The sequence below is a fragment of the Electrona antarctica genome (assembly GCF_951216825.1).
Source record: "Electrona antarctica genome assembly, chromosome: 9".
Classification (NCBI taxonomy): domain Eukaryota; kingdom Metazoa; phylum Chordata; class Actinopteri; order Myctophiformes; family Myctophidae; genus Electrona; species Electrona antarctica.
Genome location: NC_136790.1, coordinates 7,372,811 through 7,392,049, shown reverse-complemented (window position 1 = coordinate 7,392,049; position 19,239 = coordinate 7,372,811). Strand labels below are relative to the sequence as shown.

The following is a 19,239-nucleotide window of genomic DNA, read 5'->3' as shown; positions in this document are numbered from 1 at the left end:
CCACCAGAGCAAAAAAGACGCTGGCCTCAGCACCTGTCCCAACTAACCTACTCTTACAATACTACTGCGCATCACACTACTGGTTTGGCGCCCCACTATATCATGTTTGGCCGTGAACCCCAGCTCCCTGTCGATTTTCTCCTTGGCGGTGACGAAGACCCAGGTGAGGAGGCCCCAGAGGAATGGGTACAAAAACATCAAGAGTCCCTAAGGACAGTGTACGACCACGTACGGCAACAACTCCATGCCAAAGCAGAGCAACGGAACAGACAACATAACCAGCAGGTGACTAGTCCTGGTCTAGAAGTGGGCCAGTTCGTGTACAAGAGGAATCACCAGGTGAGAGGGAGGAACAAGATCCAAGACCATTCCTGCCTTTATCGGGTGGTGAACGGACCCCATGAACAGGGAATGGTATATACCGTCGCCCCTGTCCACCAGGAAGGCCCTGCCTTGCGACTACACCGAACAGAGCTGCGGCGTGCACCAGAGAGGGAGCGACCCGATGTCCAACCGGTAAATCTAGTGCCTGTCACTCGGGACCGTACACCTCCAGGTCATGCCATAAGTGACTCGGAGGAATCAATCGTTCTGGTCCTGGAAGATGATGTGAGAAGAGATCCAGGAATACGAACACCAGAACCTGAGGATCAAGGGAGCCCACTGCATCCGGGACAAGACCAGGGAAGTAGCCCGGGATCCTTGGAAGGCTCAGAAGAACATCTATCGCCACCTTCCCCTGGTCTGCGCCGTAGCAGTCGAAGTAATGCTGGTTGCCACCCCAACCCTCACCGGCTGCCATATCGTCAAACAGTATGTCACCAGCACAATGGGGGAGAATAGGGGCCTGCTTCTCAGGGGGCATATCGTCGGGACGCCGATTCAATTTGGGGGGGGCGAATGTAATCAGTGTGACTGACACTGCCTGTGTTTCGTTAGCACCACCCCCCTCAGCTCAGCATATTACGTAGCTAGTCAGGCATAGGGTGAAGCTGTGTATTGCCCAGGTTGCCCACTTCCGGCGTCTGTTCAAACGGTCTGGCGTCGCGTCAAGTTTGTGCTCACTTACAGCGTCGAGGTAAGCCGTAGTTTTAATTAATATAGTGCTGTCTAGTTTCTAGGTTGACTTATGTAAACAACCTCTTACTTACGTTTATCGCTTCTCTTGTTAGACGTTGGTGGAGCTCTGACTTAGAGCGGACAGCCGTCATTGTGTGCATGTTGGTATACAGGCTGCTAGAAACAAAGGTAGGCTTGCCTCGTACGGCGATAGCACAAACAACCCGTTGAATCTAAGAAATGGTGCCCCAGTTATTTATGTCAATGCTTATCTCGTTGGTAGACGCTGTGAACGAGCCCTGCTAGAGTGTGTGTGTGTGCGTGGTACACACACGAGCTGGAACGAGAGGCTGCTAGTGTGTGTGTGACATGAGTCTAGAGGTAGGCTTGGCGTCTGTATTGCGACAGCATTGAGTCTTTTTATAATGTGTAAAATGTGAGTTCTCATAATGTGTTTATATTACACAGATCATGGTGTGCTGAACGAGCAAACGCACTGTTTAAACAACCTGGGATGCCCTGACACCTGTTAACAGGGTATGTGCTAACCTGCATACTAAAACAATACTTTGAATGCACTTTATAGTATTAGTGTAATGCTAAGGAGGGCTACGCCCAAATTGTATTCTAAGTACTATGACTATGGCACGCACTTTAGACCCAGGATAAATTGTGAGGCTAATTCAATGTTTGCTCTATTACAGGATCGTGTACTGTTGAACCGCTGTTCTTTTTTACCTTTTATTTTGGTTTTAAATTCTATGCTGCTACCTTTTTATTCTTTTATACTGTACCTGAAATAGCCCATGTGGCTTTAAACGAGTCCTTCATTGTCGTCTTTACCAAACTTGCTTTAATAGGCATCAAAGACAGACATATACTTGGTTAATGGTTATGCTGCAGACTGGCGCTTGATTACTGCCCCTTTTGCTGTGTTTATGGCTTTTAGCCTTTTGATATTGTTTTGCAGTGATCTTTGCTGTGTTTAAAGCGTTTAATGCCTATTACCTTTGGCTCTGAGTGGCTTCGATTTGCTCATTTGCAGTGTTACCTGTGTCAGGCGCGCCTGAGCCATGGAGCAAACGGAGCAGCTGCGACACCAGATTAAAAAGAGGGGGCGCATTGCGACACCACTTTCAGTCCCCCCCCCCCCCCCCCCCCCCCCGGCCGCCGCCGCCGCCGCCACGCTCGAAGCGCACGGTGCGCGACAGCGAGAGAGAGAGAGAGAGAGAGGAGGAGAGGGTGTTTGTCTATGTGTGCGTGAGCGCGGCACGCGCGGAGAGAGAGAGGGAGAGAGAGTGGGATGCTGCGTGTTAAAAAATAAATAGGCTACTAATTCGCGCATTGCATCCAATAATGCCCGGCTTGCCCACCTGTGTGAATCACTTACTTTGTGCTTGCTGCTAGTTTTCAGAAGAATTAATCCAAGGTTTGTCATATTATGTTTTAAAGTAGGCATACATTTTAGCTGGTCAGTCAGTGTGTGCAGACTCAGAGAGAGAAGCAGCACTGCTCTGCTGATTAAATTGATATGACCTAGATATGTCATATGCGCTGACTGGCAAGTTAATTAGTTATTTGGCAACACCTGTGTGAAATACCAGAATAAGCTTTTTCTTTTTTTTTGTGGCCATCTACAGGCCGGCCATGACTGTACTACAGCTGGAAGTTTTTTCCACAGCTGTGGAATTGAGATCCTTTTTTTTTAACTCATATAATCTGCTATGATTTCTTAAATTATTATTCATGACATGAATGTGCAGTAGCCTACCAAAAAAAGATATAGATATAATGTCACGTTATTATTTATATAAATAAAAAGTGGACTGGTTGGAGGATAAAATAAATAGTATTCTTAAACTACATTTGTGTGACTTTTTGGTTGTTTTTTTTTATCATCGTCTCTGCTCTGCTTTTTCTCCCTGGAAATAAAAACGTCTGGGTTTCCGAGGCTACTGCTCTGCTGCTGACGCTATTTCCGGTTACCTTTACGCACGGGGCGCACGGATTTGAATTTCTCCGGTCAGCCTGAAATGTGTGTGTTGTTGTTGTCAACATGGCTCAGAAGAGAATGAGTGATTTATTTGGTGGGTCCAAGCCCAAATCAAGTCTAGTTAATGAACCCTTGGCCTTCATGGGCACCAGCAGCAGTGTTCAGCAGGGAACGAGTGCTAACGTTGTTGGAGGAGAAGGAGGACAATAATAAAAACAACAACAGCAGCAGCAGCAGCAGCGCAAGCAGCAGTGTCCATCTCACGTAGCCTACATAATGACATTCTGGACACGTAACTCACGTTGGATATACAGTAAATGCCATGATGAGGGAATTAACCACCCCGGAGCGCAAGAGCACATTTGGGGTTTAAGGTAAAGCATTTACAATTGAACTATATTATTTCTCTAATAGTCACTATTGCAGTGAGAAATAATATAGTATTTACTAATTACTATGGCCGCCGTGCCAACTGAACTGCTGAATGCTGCTGCAATTTAATGTTAGATATTAGATTCTGACGGGGAGGGATCTATGATGAATGATGACGATACAACACCGGGGTCGCCGAGCCCAAGCGCGCTGCGCTGTCAGCTCGTCTGTTGTATAATAGGGCTATAATTTATATGTTTTGTTTTGATATCGGCGCCTTGCCAATGTCATGTGTAGCCTAAATAGGCCTATGCCTTTTTATGATGCATTTTGTCAGTTTGTTCATATAACTTGCGTGTGGAGAGGGAAAGTAAAAGCCACTTTTCCTTGTGAAAATGCGCGAAAACGCGCGTGCACGAGGCACATGCACGCGCATTTTTGCGCGCAGCGCTATGCGCGCGCATGAGTCCAAATCTGTGCTCCCCCACCTGGAAACGAAGTTAGGCGCCCCTGACCTGTGTGTATGGAACTAATCAAATAAGACATCTCAGTACAGCTATTTACCCAAGTTATGATCTGACTAATTAAGCCTTTTGCAATCTATATTGGTGACATTTGGAAATGTGTTTTGATGAAATGCCAATACTGTGTACTTTTCTAAATAAAGTTTCCATGTACATGAGCAACCGACCATCATTATTCACCATTGTTCACTCAACTGAACACTTACCTTTCGGGTCTCCCACCCTGTAATTGGGAGTGGCGTAGTAACTGTGATATTAGGAGTACTGTGTGACTCCATTTGGTTACATATGGTTGACTTTTTTGATTACGTTGGTGGCCATTTTATCACCGGAAAGATTAGCCTCCAGGATGGAACCTAGGTAGGTAATTTCATCTTTACGTGTGATAACATTGTCACCCACTCTAACCAAGAAGCCATTTGCCTTGCTGAGATTACTAATAGAGCCAAAGAGAATGGATTCAGTTTTTCCCAGGTGTAAAGATAGTTTGTTATCAGCGAGCCAGGTGCAGATTCTACCGAGTTCAGAGCTGAGGGCATTTTCAACCTGCAGTTTGTCCCTGTCCGAGACCAGCAGTGCTGAGTCATCTGCGAACAGGAACAAGTTGCAGTCACAAGCTGAAGTCATGTCGTTTACATATATTAGGAACAGTAGAGGCCCTAGTATGCTTCCTTGTGGAACGCCACAGCTCACTGGGAGAGGGGGGGACAGTGTTCCGTTCACTTCCACCATCTGTTCTCTCCCCTCCAGGTAGGATTGCATCCAGCTCACTGATGTGCTATCGAAACCAATTGCTTTTAGCTTGTTAACCAGTATGGAGTGGTTCACGGTGTCAAAAGCCTTTTGGAGGTCCAGCATGACCATGCCGCAGTATTTGCCAGCGTCCACCTCTTGTTTGATGTGGTCGCTCAAATAGAGAAGGCATGTGTCAGTGGAGTGGGATGTTCTGAAGCCAGATTGGAACTCGTACAATAATTTATTAGTGGCAAGATACTTTTCAACCTGTTCATAGACTATTTTTTCCATCACTTTCGAGATGGAACTAAGAATAGAAATAGGGCGGTAGTTGCCGGGGTCTAATTTACTCCCTTTCTTGTGCAAGGGGGTTACTTTGGCCAGTTTGAAATCTTGGGGGACCTGTCCCTGTTTGATGGAGAGGTTTACTATGTGGGTGATGATTGGAGCTATAGAGATGGCTGAGTCTCTGAGAAATTTGGAGGGAATGTTGTCATGGCCTGTGGCCTTGTGGGGTTGGAGGGCACTCAGTTTCTTAATTACCTCATCAGTTGTTACCATAACTAGTTTAAAATCGTCTTTACAAACACCTAGGTTTCTGTAGAAGGTTGTAATGTGCTCTACACCAAAGAGCCCAGAGTGGGAGGGCAGTTTGTTAACCAGAGTTGTTGCTATGTTTACATTGGGATTCATTGGGATTCCAAGATCCTAACATAATGTTGATGTTCCTCATGTTGTGCATTGTTTGCGCCACAAGGCACTGTTCTAATACAAAAGCAAATGCATCATGGGAATACTGTGTTCAATTGGAATTGTTATGTCAGTATTAACCATTATTTGCCTCGACTTCTTAAGGGCTTGGTGGATTCGAAGACACAGTACAGTAGAGGCCCTAGTATGCTTCCTTGTGGAACGCCACAGCTCACTGGGAGAGGGGGGGACAGTGTTCCGTTCACTTCCACCATCTGTTCTCTCCCCTCCAGGTAGGATTGCATCCAGCTCACTGATGTGCTATCGAAACCAATTGCTTTTAGCTTGTTAACCAGTATGGAGTGGTTCACGGTGTCAAAAGCCTTTTGGAGGTCCAGCATGACCATGCCGCAGTATTTGCCAGCGTCCACCTCTTGTTTGATGTGGTCGCTCAAATAGAGAAGGCATGTGTCAGTGGAGTGGGATGTTCTGAAGCCAGATTGGAACTCGTACAATAATTTATTAGTGGCAAGATACTTTTCAACCTGTTCATAGACTATTTTTTCCATCACTTTCGAGATGGAACTAAGAATAGAAATAGGGCGGTAGTTGCCGGGGTCTAATTTACTCCCTTTCTTGTGCAAGGGGGTTACTTTGGCCAGTTTGAAATCTTGGGGGACCTGTCCCTGTTTGATGGAGAGGTTTACTATGTGGGTGATGATTGGAGCTATAGAGATGGCTGAGTCTCTGAGAAATTTGGAGGGAATGTTGTCATGGCCTGTGGCCTTGTGGGGTTGGAGGGCACTCAGTTTCTTAATTACCTCATCAGTTGTTACCATAACTAGTTTAAAATCGTCTTTACAAACACCTAGGTTTCTGTAGAAGGTTGTAATGTGCTCTACACCAAAGAGCCCAGAGTGGGAGGGCAGTTTGTTAACCAGAGTTGTTGCTATGTTTACATTGGGATTCATTGGGATTCCAAGATCCTAACATAATGTTGATGTTCCTCATGTTGTGCATTGTTTGCGCCACAAGGCACTGTTCTAATACAAAAGCAAATGCATCATGGGAATACTGTGTTCAATTGGAATTGTTATGTCAGTATTAACCATTATTTGCCTCGACTTCTTAAGGGCTTGGTGGATTCGAAGACAAAGTACAGCTCATGCCAGTACAAAAGTTAAAACCCACAATAAGTCTTTGCAGGGGGAGTTTATGCTTAAATGCACTCAGAAAACAAAAACACTGAACAGTCAATTAAAATATATTTGTGTAAAGACAGCATGCTCTATTAGCTACACAACTCAAACCACATTAATAGAGGAAAACAAAAGTCTAAGGAAAGACATAGTAAACAATTGGGGTGTAATCTGAGAACTGTGACCTCCATCAGTTAACAGATAAAAGAAAAGAAAAGGAGTGAACAGCATGCAGTGGTTTGTTCTTACCAAGATTCTCAATGCTGTAGTAGAGCTGCTTGTAATCCACTTTGATGGTCTGGGCATTGGGGGTGCCTATTCCATATCCGATGGTATAACCACGGACCACAATATCCTGGTTCTCAGGCGGCGTCCAACTCACCACGATACTGTTCACCAGTGGACGGACGTGGAGTGAGCTGGGAATGTCTGGCACGCGGGACTCTGTTGGCACTAGAAGAGAAAATGCCTGGTTAATCAGAGCATGTTGTGCGGTCCGAGTCAGCTGACCTAATATTGTAAAATGGCTTAACCCATTAAAACCGGGAAAGCATCTGTGTTATAAATGCGTTGGCCATTCAAAAATAGCAGATGTACAAGCTCACTCTGGCTACGCGAGACTAATCTCCCTAAAATATGGGTGCATATTACCGGATATAGTAGCTCTACGACAAATTAAATTCCACCAACGTTCAAAAAACAGTTTCTGGTTGGCTGACAGACTGACACAGCGAAATACTTAGTTCTGATTGGTTCATGCGATTAAACAAATATTTTAAGCAAAATGGCAATGCAACGAACAATAGCTCAACTGTTTAACTAGGTCATATAATTTATCCCTGTTCACGTTTATTTGTAATGTCAAATGTTTTTTTTATTTTTCTTTCTTTTCTTTCTTTGTAATCTGTGAAGCACATTGGGTTGCACTTGCTGTATGAAATGTGCTATACAAACAAAGTATTGATTGATTGAATTGATTGAATTGATTGAATTGATTGAATTGATTGGGTTGCACTTGCTGTATGAAATGTGCTATACAAATACAGTTTTGATTGATTGATTGATTGATTGATTGATTGATTGATTGATTGATATGACATGTTTTCAGCTTGTAGATCTGCAGATCAGTCTGACCGACCGACCAACCAGACAGACAGACAGACAGACAGACAGACAGACAGACAGACAGACAGACAGACAGACAGACAGACAGACAGACAGACAGACAGACAGACAGACAGACAGACAGACCTCTACACCCTGTCGTCAGATTCTCTTCCAGGTCACTACCGTCTCCACAGTTGTCGATGTCCTTGTCGTCACACACCAGACTGAGAGGAATGCACTTCCCGTTCCGACACGTGAAGTAGGGTTCTCCTCTGCACTCTGACTGGTTGAAACCTGAGTGTGGACACATTTAATCTGGATTAGAATGGATTTCATGTAGGGGTGTTAAATCTGGATTAGAATAGTTTAATCTGGATTAGAATGGTTTTAAAGTAGAGGTATTAATATGGATTAGAATGGTTTAATCTGGATTAGAATGGTTTTAAAGTAGAGGTATTAATATGGATTAGAATGGTTTAATCTGGATTAGAATGGTTTTAAAGTAGAGGTATTAATATGGATTAGAATGGTTTAATCTGGATTAGAATGGTTTTAAAGTAGAGGTATTAATATGGATTAGAATGGTTTAATCTGGATTAGAATGGTTTTAATGTAGAGGTATTAATCTGCATTAGAATAGTTTAATCTGGATTAGAATGGTTTTAATGTAGAGGTGTAAATCTGCATTAGAATGGTTTAATCTGGATTAGAATGGTTTTAATGTAGAGGTGTAAATCTGGATTAGAGGTGAAATAGGGTTCTCTTTTTCACTGCAACTGGTTGAAACCTGAGTGTGGACGGATGAACCAGATTAGAATTACAGTATATATTTACTCTGGCAGTAAAAGAGTTAATAAATTAGATGCATCATATGTATGTACTATGCAGATCATAGAAGTATACAGACAGACAGACAGACAGACAGACAGACAGACAGACAGACAGACAGACAGACAGACAGACAGACAGACAGACAGACAGACAGACAGACAGACAGACAGACAGACAGACAGACAGACAGACAGACAGACAGACAGACAGACAGACAGACAGACATGTTGCTCCATGGTGCTCCATGGAAGGAAAGAAACATGCGCAGTTGAGACCAGGAAGTTGTACATGCACAAATTTGGGCATGTACAACTTCCTTAGACAGTCCTTGGTTTTTAGACAGCTGGTGGATGGAAATTAAACTCCACCCACGCGGCAGAATGCCGCGTCGGCCAGATTCCCGGAAACGTTCTGCCGCGTGGGTGGAGTTTCATTTCCATCCACCAGCTGTCTAAAAACCAGGAAGAAACGCCTGTCGCTCGCGGCTTTTCGTGACGCTAAAGTGTGCCTGCACTGAGACAGAGACTGGTAAGTAGGTAGGTAGGTAGGTTGGTAGGTAGGTAGGTTGGTAGGTTGGTAGGTTGGTAGGTTGGTAGGTAGGGTGGTAGGTAGGGTGGTAGGTTGGTAGGTAGGTAGGTTGGTAGGTTGGTAGGTAGGTAGGTAGGTAGGTTGGTAGGTTGGTAGGTAGGTAGGTAGGTTGGTAGGTTGGTAGGTTGGTATAGGTTGGTACATAGATGCATGTTCCTCACCCAGCCTAAAGGAGGTGAAGTCTCCAACGAAGTCCACCCGGGGCTGGGTGCCGCGGGTGACCAGCCGGAGGGTCAGGTGGTTCCCCGTGGACAGGACGGGCCGTGGGGGGCTCTTCCCGCACAGCGGGGGTCCGACGGGCGGGGCGCTGCGGTCCCGCCCGTCGTAGAACTGGACGTAGGATCCGGCGTGACATGGGTCCGCCCCCTGGCCCGTCCCCTCCTCGTGGGTGGCCGTGGTCTCCTCCGATTGGAGCGGTGGGAGAGGGGCGGCGGGGCTCAGGGGCGCTGCCACCCGCAGCAGGCTGTACACCAGGAAGAAACGGAAGTGGAACTGGACCTTGTCCCTGGGGGACGCCGCCTGCATGGTCAGGTGACAGTCCGTCGCCATGGTGACGAAGTAGTACTTCCTGGACTCCGTGTGCGAGTTGACCACCATGCCGTCGCCCCGCACCGTCTGGCCGCAGAAATCTACCACGTTTACTGTTAACGCATGAATAATTCACTGTTAACACTGTCAAATGAATCCACCATGTTTTAAATCTTGCACGTTTACTGGAATAAATAAACTGTTAACACAGGAATAAATATACATTTAATTTTAACACTGTTAAATACATCCACCTGCATGCACCCCCTGGCCACAGAAATCTATAGTACACACACGGTTTATGATGAAACAATAAGGTTTACATGATGAAACAAAAAGGTTTTAATGAAAGTTTTAAATTCTGAAACAATAAGGTTTTAAATTCACCAGTCTGTGCATAAGGTTTTAAGTAGGTATGTTCACTGCTAATCAGGGGCAGTTCTAGCCTGCCCCACTAGGGTGAGCTGGAAGAATACAAGTCCACCAAAAATGTCAAGAGGTCACGCAAAAGAATCCCCCCAAACCCCCGAAATGCATAGAAAACGATGTCATAAAACGATTGTCATATCAGTTGTAGTCTGAACACAACTATGTTAGTCAGCAGTGTCTGTTTTTGGCCTAATCAATCAATCAATCATCTATTTACGTAAATAAAAAATCAAACCAGTCTGAAGCGAGTTGTGCAACAGCACCCCCTATTGGTACTCTAAACATAGTCACATTGGTACTCTAAACATAGTGACATAGTCCCATAGGGACAAAGCTGTTCCTTGGAGTGGTTGCACCACTCAAAATGTGGTTCGTGAAAATTCACAACTCTGTCTGCAGGCCGCGGAAAACGGAGAAAAACAAAAACAAAAAAAATTAAAGAATGACGTCTGGACCTCCTCCGCGTCATCACTGGAATCGGGTGCATGGGACTCAGATGCAATTTCGGCAACAGCCTTCTTCAGAGGAGATTAAAAAGATCTTCAATTCTTAAGCTCCAAAGAACTTTCCGAAACATCAAACGTGTCAGCTGCACACTGCCTTAATTAATTAAGGGCAGTTTCCAGAGGAAGCGCACCTGCTTTTCTTTCTTTTGTCTTATATGGAATAATAGATTACGTTAATATCAATTAGCAATCTTTTGATAATAAATTGCAGACTATTTGGGATTTTCTTTCCCCCTTCCTTAATAATAAGATTTGTTGATTATTTGTTGAAACGGTGCATTCATTCATTTTGTATGTAACAAGGATTGTATATAGGCCTATATGTTTTGGTGTATTTATTGTATTTTAAAACGATTGTTCGTGAGTGCATGCAGGCCCCATAATTGATGTATTTGTATTCTTATTCTGGAGTGGATCTTCACATACAGCCTATTGGTTTATTAACTTGAGTGACGATGTAGTATATGGGCCCCAAAAGCTACCCAGGGAAGACCCTTGATTTGGTCAGCATAGTTGACAAAGGACCCACCGTCTAAGCCACCCTTCCCCCCTCAGAGAGAGAACAGGGATAACAGTATGCCTCTAGGATGTTTCTGTGCTCAACAAGTCATAAATACACATATAGAAACAATTGTACTTGCATCCACATCACAATGTCATGCTGCGTCATGTATTTCATATTGCAATGTACTGAGTTGGGATTTAGATATAGGTGGACCTATGTCATGTTAAAAATAAGGCTATGTTCTTAAGACGTGCTGTGAAGCTTTAGAGGGGCCAGCAGTGCAGGGGCCGAATTGATAGGTCAAAGAGGTCATACGGTTCCCAGATCCGTCCGGCCACTTATCAATAGGTTCGCACGGCTTTTGTCTAAAGTTCTTTTGAGATGGATGAGTCACACATACCATATAGGAGAAGAAACACACACACACACACACTTTCAGTCACTTACTCACTCACACGCACACACACACACATTCTCAGTAATTCACACACACACAGACACATACACGCACTCGCATGCACACACATGCACATCTAGTATAATAAGGGCCTCGTGTCAAGTGAACGGGGCTTGCAGTAAGGATCACCCTCTTGTTAAGTCATGATTTGATATGTTTTGTTGTTCTTGAAATAAACTCTGAGTTAGAAATAAGAACACTGCCTGGACCACCTCTGTTTATATGTTCTGCCTGGTATATATCCACTTATTATCAACACTCCATTTACTACAACGACACCCAGACCCAGTTGACTTGATTCCCACCTATTTAGGGTTTCAAGGCCATAGCCATTTGAGAAAGCCCGGAGGGGCAAAACGTTATTGTTATATACTGTATAGGTCAGGGTCCCCCAATTAATTTTCCTCAAGGGCCATATTTTGACTAGGGAACCAGGCTGGGGGCCGAGTCTGCACGCGCGGAAAAATTTAGTTTTTTATGTTTTCATTCATTCATTAATAATTGTTCTCAAACAGTGTTTTTTTTTTTAATTATTTATTATTCTTCCAGGGGCCACAGGGGGGCGCTCCGCGGGCCGCAAATGGCCCGCGGGCCGCCTATTGGGGAACCCTGGTATACAGTATAACAATAACGTTTCAACCTATAGGTTGAAATAAAGAGTATGGGGAGCAGAATTATATTGTGTGCGGACATTCCATTTTTTTCTTCATTTGATAATATTTTGGGTCCACCACCGTATATTTAAAATCACACCCATGTGAAGTAAGTGGTGCAACTCCGTGTGGGGGTCCCCGGGGGGGGGGGGGAGTTCCAGACCCACAGGAACGCACCCAGGGTGCCGGCCCGATTCCGGCGAGCCGCCCCGTGTCCGAAACGGTTGAGAAATGACAGAGTTACCGTGTGGGGGTCCCCCTACTGTACCCTCTACTGTACTGTACTGTCACTGTACTGTACTGGCACAGCCAAAATCAGCATATATACAGTTAATATGTGCGTGTGTGTTTGTGTGTGTGTCAGGTTGCGCACAGGTGGTGAAAAACCACCATGCTGTTTTCGTGCTCAGACGCACCCAGCCACCCAGTCAGTCAGTCACCCTGCACCCACACACATAGTCACTTAAGGAAGTGGTTGCACCACTTAAAAACTGTGGGATGTGCATATATTTTTCCTTCTTCGAATATGAGATTGAGGCATTTAATAGCACACACACACACACACACACACACACACACACACACACACACACACTTAATTTTATCAAATAAAAGTAGAGGCATCAACAAAACATTGAAAAGTAGCTGATTACTCATCCATAGAGAGTGTGAACTCCCCCTGCCCTTCCTCTCCCGGACCCACCCCTCATCCCGGACCCTCTGGGCTGCAGGCCAACATAATGGTCAGATTAACGACCACCCCTGGAGTTTATGAGTTTCGTCTCCCTGGGAAACGACCAGACTCTTCTGCCCTGACCTCCTCCTCCTCATTATTAAGGAAGGGGGAAAGAAAATCCCAAATAGTCGGCAAATTTATTATCAAAAGATTGCTAATTGATATTAACGTAATCTATTATTCCATATAAAACAAAAGAAAGAAAAGCAGGTGCGCTTCCTCTGGAAACTGCCCTTAATTAATTAAGGCAGTGTGCAGCTGACACGTTTGAAAATTCTTCAGAGCTTAAGAATTGAAGATCTTTTTAATCTCCTCTGAAGAAGGCTGTTGCCGAAACGCGTCGGCATTCACAAAAAAACATGAGAAATTGCATCTGAGCCATAGTCTTGCATCTTTTATTTAGGAGTGCTGCTTTATCCCTATGTTAAGCCTACATGAGGCCTATAGCTCACAGACACAAGGTGAGATCGGATCAAGACTATCAAAGATGTATTTGATCCATTTTCACATTTGCATAACTAAAGTAAAAGTCAGACTGGATTAACTACATCAATGATCCATGGCTATACAAAAATATTAATACATTATTCCCATGTCACACATTGTGCCACTATAGGCCCATAATCAGTTAACAATAGTAAACAATAGTCAATAACTTGTTAGAATTAAAGCAAAATGCTCAAATGTCTCAAATAAAATGGTAATTGTAATGCAAACATGTTTTGTTTTGTTGGAGAGTGACACAGATTTAGTTTTGATTAGTTTTTACCTGACTTTCGATAACTAATTTGCCCAACCAGCCAATTAGCGCTCGCAATTTGTTGTTCTCAAAGAAAACTTTAGTGGTTACTTTATAGATTTTAATTATAATTATACACTTTAATTATTTCATAGTTACTTTGTAGATTTCAAATATAACTATCACCCTATATGTATTTCAGCCATTTGAAATTAGCTGCATCTTGTAGATGAGATATTTTCAAATTATTTCCAATTATACTTTTGAAAACTGAAATGTGACATTCTAAGATGTTGGCTTGATGGCCCGGGTATCGGAGGAGACCCGAGGCTTTCTTCACCCTCCCAATGACTGATTGTGGGGGTTAGCAGATATGGAGTACTTGTAGAGAGGCTGGGGAATTGGGAATTGGCTATACTAAATTGGGACTTGAAGGGGAGAAAATGTTTTGCACAATAACAGTCTTTTCATTATGTCTGCACACGATCTCTGATTCATACAGTAGGCTACGTTTGTTTACCTCAGTCACTGATACTAAAATCTGATATTTTATTTTTATTTTTTCTATATGAACCTGTGACTTGACACCCATACTGTTATAAAACGGAAATAAAAAGATTTTGAAAAGAAAGAAATGTGACATTCTGCACGAAGCATACTGTAGTACATTTTCATACCAATACTTTTGGGTCCTACATTTAGAATTCCAGACTTTGACTTGTATCAGAGTAGGCTATATTTATGCATTGCAGTATTGATACTTTTACTTAAGTTAGGTAAAGTATGTGAGTACTTTTCCCACCAAGAACAATCAGCTATGGAACAGCTATACTGTGATCTCATCAAAGTCTACTTCACTAAAATTATTTTAAATAAATATAAGCATATAAATCATTTGAAAACATTTAGTGACCATATAGTTAGCCTACTTTGTACATTTTCTATTATTACAAAACATACATTAAACACTTCAGGCCTTCAAAATATTTGAAAACTTGAAACGAGGCATTCTGCATAATGAGTATAGCCTATACTTTTACTATTGGTAACTAACTAATACAATTTGATGCCAATACGGTTGTACTTTTACTCAAGCACATTTTTAATTTCAGATTTTTACTTGTAACAAAGTATTTCTATATTGCAGTATTGATGCAGTATTGACACCTTTACTAGACAAGTAGACAAATGAGTAGCCTACGTTTTCCACCACTGAATATGATGATTCTGTTTCAAATGTGTTGTCTTTAAATGGTCAAACAAAAAGATAAAACAATAAAAAATAAATACATCATAACAATAATGGAATCTTTACTCACCAGTCTCGATAGCTCTGCTGTTGGCCGTCATTAAACAAACGGTCAGGAGCAGCTTGGAGAAAAACATCATGTTCTCCATAATATAAAATTATTACTCCTCCTTCACCAACTGCTGTTGGCCGTTATTAAAGAAACCGTGATGGAACATGCTTCTCTTTCACAAACAACAACTACAACTTATAAGTTAGAAGAATAGTGTGACTGTGAGATGAATAAACTTAAAGTCCGTTCCAAACCAAACATCTTTGCTGTTTGTCTCTCATCATCTGAATCAGAACATGATCAGCAGTACAGCTGTTGTTTAAAAACTCCTGCTGAATGACTGTGGACCAGATCTCATACTATAGGCACCATGCAGAGACTGGTCTGTTTGTCTATCACACACGCTGGCTTTTGTCCATGTGAACCCCTCTCTCTCTGGACTCTCTCCCTCTCTCTCTCTCTCTCTCCCTCCATGTCCAAGGATTATTCCCATGACAACCCCCCCCCCCCCCCCCCCCCCCCCGGCTCCTCCCCTCCACTTCCCAGCAGAACTCAAATGGACTAAACTTTGCAATGGATCAAACAAATATGCTGCTCAGCTCTGGTCCTTAAGGACGTCCTATATTGACATAGATAGATAGATAGATAGATAGATAGATAGATAGATAGATAGATAGATAGATAGATACTGTTATTACAAGGTACAAGTGCTGGTCCTTTCTTAAGGCAAACCAATCAAAGCATAAAATGTGGATTGCTTGAGTGGAAACATCAATATATTCATGTATATACACGTGTGTGTGTGTGTGTGTGTTTGTATTTGGCAGATAAATACTTACATGTTATCAGAGGAGGAATTTGTGTAAATATGACATTTTCCGGTTAATTTTCATTATGGTCATAATGGAGAAACAAACCAGGTCACTAAAACAGAAATATTGATCAGATCAGTAAAATAAATAAATGCCTTATACAGCATTATTTTTGCAACAAAATCTGTAAAGTGACCTTTGAATGACACCTCATAAGGTCAGAGGTCAAAGAGTTAATAGAACCTCCCTCTGAATAACCTTGGAGGAAAGCCTGGTCTGTATTACTAAATCGGGAGTGGATGATATCGTCACGTCATGTTGTAGTCATTGTTTTGTAGTCATTGTTTTGTAGGCCGGAACCCTCAATCTGGAACTGCCTCCTCTAGAACTCCCGGGGTGGTCACGTAGTTCGCGCATACGGCGGCCCTGCACTGTGGTTGGTTGCAATACATGCAACTACTCAAATCATTGGTGTGGTTTGGGCTTTATTAGACCTGTTAGTCTGGGATAGTCTGGGTCAGTTTTACAACTAAGGCCAGATTCACACTATGGTCCCGGGTGCGCACTCGGGACCACTTGGCAGATGTGGTCGTGTGAATGCTGCGTGCGTACCGTTCCCCGTACCATTCCTGGGACTGCATGGGGAGGTAGTCTCGGGACCGATTGAAATGTACTCGGACGCCATCCGTACTAAAAGGCCAACGTGAATCATGGCCAGCGGTGACCAGTCAATCGTATTCGGGACCAGTTCGATTCAATCGGACTCAGTGTGGATCTGCCCCAATTCAAACAAGACAACAAATGAGATGCAAAAACATCTTTATTGTTCTGCTGTCAAGTTTCAATCACCCTCAGTTTATGATGTTATATGATGACTATAATCACCTTCAGTCTATAATAATAATCATCATAAACACACGTTACAGATTAGATTACTGCATTCAAAGAGCGGCACATTTAAATAATAAATGCCTTAATTGTAGAAAATATATAAAACAAACTGCCTGAAAAAATATTAAAAAACAGTATATATTGCAAACACACAGCATTAGGGATGGAGCTCGAAACCCGAGCCCATTACAAACTCAATGACAAATCTATCGAGTAACCGGTATCAATAAGGTTTGGGCTTATCGAGTACCCGGTATCAATAAGCTTTGGGCTCATCGAGCCTGTTATCGAGCATAGCGGCCCATGACGTCATGTTTAAACAATCAAGACAAGAGGCGATCAAGAAATAAATCGAATCACCCATGCTGGCACAAACATTTCGGTCTAAAAGTGAATCGATACCTGTGCCAACCATGCAGCGTTGCCCGGGTAAACAAAATTATTCTTTTTAAAGTGACGGTACACACATTAACCAGTTAACATTTAACAGTTTCTTCAATAATATTTTCCAAAAGTAAAAAGGTCAAAAGGTAACTTTCCATTCATAAAGAGCTTTATTGTATTCTTTCCTTTATAATCATAATATAAAGCCATTTAAAACGTATTGCACATTAATGAATGGTTGATTTAATGATAGGCACAAATATATATTAAGATTTTGTCATCTACATTTCATTTTAGGTGGTGGTCAGCCACAAACTCACAGGCTGGCCAATAAAACTAAACTAATGCTACCGGTTCTGTTCAGAATTTGTCGTCTCAAGTCTTTCAACAAAATATTAGAAAACGCTCAATAGTAGGCTCGATAAAAGCCTGGATTGACACGGTGCTCGTTATCAATACAAATTAACGAGCTCCATCCCTACATAGCAGTAGCGTTGACTGAAAGCGGCAAAGTACTATGACATAATAAAATGTTTAAAATGTAAAGCATGAATCTGTGACGGAATCAAATGTTTAAAATGTAAAGCATGAATCTGTGACGGAATCAAATGTTTAAAATGTAAAGCATGAATCTGTGACGGAATCAAATGTTTAAAATGTAAAGCATGAATCTGTGACGGAATCAAATGTTTAAAATGTAAAGCATGAATCTGTGACGGAATCAAATGTTTAAAATGTAAAGCATGTAAAGTAACTAACACTGCAGTGGTGTTTAAAAGTTTCAGTTTGAAAAAAAAGGCTACACAAAAAAACAAAACAAAACCTCTCTCTATGCCTGTACTGTAAATGATTAGTTAGTTTAACGCAGCTCTGTATCTCTATATTTAAACCATACAGTATCTCCCTGTATCTCAGGTAAAAGTGCCTCCATTCCAATGTTGCTATAATAGAGGGTATGCGCATGCATAAAGTGAGTGGCAAAGTGAGTTTAACATTGTTTAATCAGATTAGGACTTTCCTGTTTGGATGTATGGGCTGTCAATCAGATAGGACTTTTCTGTTTGGATGTATGGGCTGTCAATCAAATAGGACTTTTCTGTTTGGATGTATGGGCTGTCAATCAAATAGGACTTTTCTGTTTGGATGTATGGGCTGTCAATCAAATAGGACTTTTCTGTTTGGATGTATGGGCTGTCAAGGCCAGACAGTAGGCGTTCCCGCATAACTTCTGGGTATGATGATGACGCATACCCTCTATAGTTAAATGGGAATCGGGTTGCAGTTTGCAAAGGCTGGTTGTATTTAATTAGCTGAGTGTCAATAGGTTGGTTAATATAGCGTCACATTCATTTTAACCACTTTAACCATATTTTATATTTTGGCTGTTTAAAACATATAGCAGGTCAAACCGTGTTTTTGGATTATTGTGCAAATTTGTGCAAATATTTGAATAATATATAGGCCTACCGTATATATTTTTTAAAGCGAACATTTTAACTGTAACCTATGCTTCTAGAACATATTTTTGAGATGGGGGCCAATACAACATATTTGGGGCTCCTTGGCGTGATCTTATCGCAATTATTTGAGATAATCACAATTATTTTGACATAATTGTCATAATCGTTGTTCATACATGATAAAAGCAGAAATAGCTGATCTAGAAGCTTACAACGCATTTGTGACACATTGTAAGCATTAAATGTTCTAATTAAATGTTAAATTAAATATTAAATGTTCTAATGTCCAATGCCAAAAACACAATTAAATTAAAGCAAATTAAATTGACTAGTTCCTTAAATACATTACTTATTACTTGTTATTAAGCGTCAACTAGTTACAATACAAGTTTTCGCACTACATTACTTTACCCTTGTAATTCATCATTCATCATTATTTGCGAGAGGCCACATCCTTAAACACAGCAGATATAGATTGATATCAGACTTCGGTGCTCTATACAATAGATAATGCATCACAACGTGTTGATAGCTTGTAGATCTGTTACATCGGACAACCTCCTGCTATGGAGTATAAATTAATATAATCTAATTTGGTGGGAAAGTTACTGGGGAAAGTAATAATCCATCCATCCATCCAACTTCAACCGCTTATCCGGAGTCGGGTCGCAGGGGCAACATACTAAGAGTAATATGTTAGTTAGACCCTCCAGAAAAATTTGATTATTTGATTGCATAAT

At 42.1% G+C, this 19,239-nt stretch overlaps 2 protein-coding genes across 4 annotated transcripts in view; both read right to left on the bottom strand.

Annotated features, from left to right (window-relative positions):
* Window positions 1-15,182, bottom strand: part of LOC306929207 (uncharacterized protein) — a gene marked incomplete at its 3' end in the record, with an annotated part of 32,725 nt that extends 17,543 nt beyond the window's left edge. The window contains exons 1-4 of the mRNA XM_079509648.1: window positions 14,971-15,182; window positions 9,260-9,739; window positions 7,824-7,973; window positions 6,822-7,025 (exon numbers count right to left, since the gene is read on the bottom strand). Of these exons, the coding sequence (XP_079365774.1) occupies window positions 6,822-7,025; window positions 7,824-7,973; window positions 9,260-9,739; window positions 14,971-15,049 (913 nt within the window). The 5' untranslated portion in view covers window positions 15,050-15,182. The remainder of the gene's footprint in view (window positions 1-6,821; window positions 7,026-7,823; window positions 7,974-9,259; window positions 9,740-14,970) is intronic.
* The window catches only part of LOC306930103 (uncharacterized protein), a 137,657-nt gene that overhangs the window by 53,391 nt on the left and 65,027 nt on the right, over window positions 1-19,239 (bottom strand). The window contains exon 51 of one of the 3 annotated variants that reach the window (XM_079510847.1): window positions 17,817-19,239. This exon is cut by the window's right edge and continues 1,275 nt beyond it. The exons of 1 other annotated variant lie outside the window; for it this stretch is intronic. The gene's annotated coding sequence lies outside the window, so the exon portion shown is untranslated. Of the gene's footprint in view, window positions 1-17,816 lie in introns of those variants that run through there. One more of the 3 variants, XM_079510846.1, reaches the window with a different exon arrangement.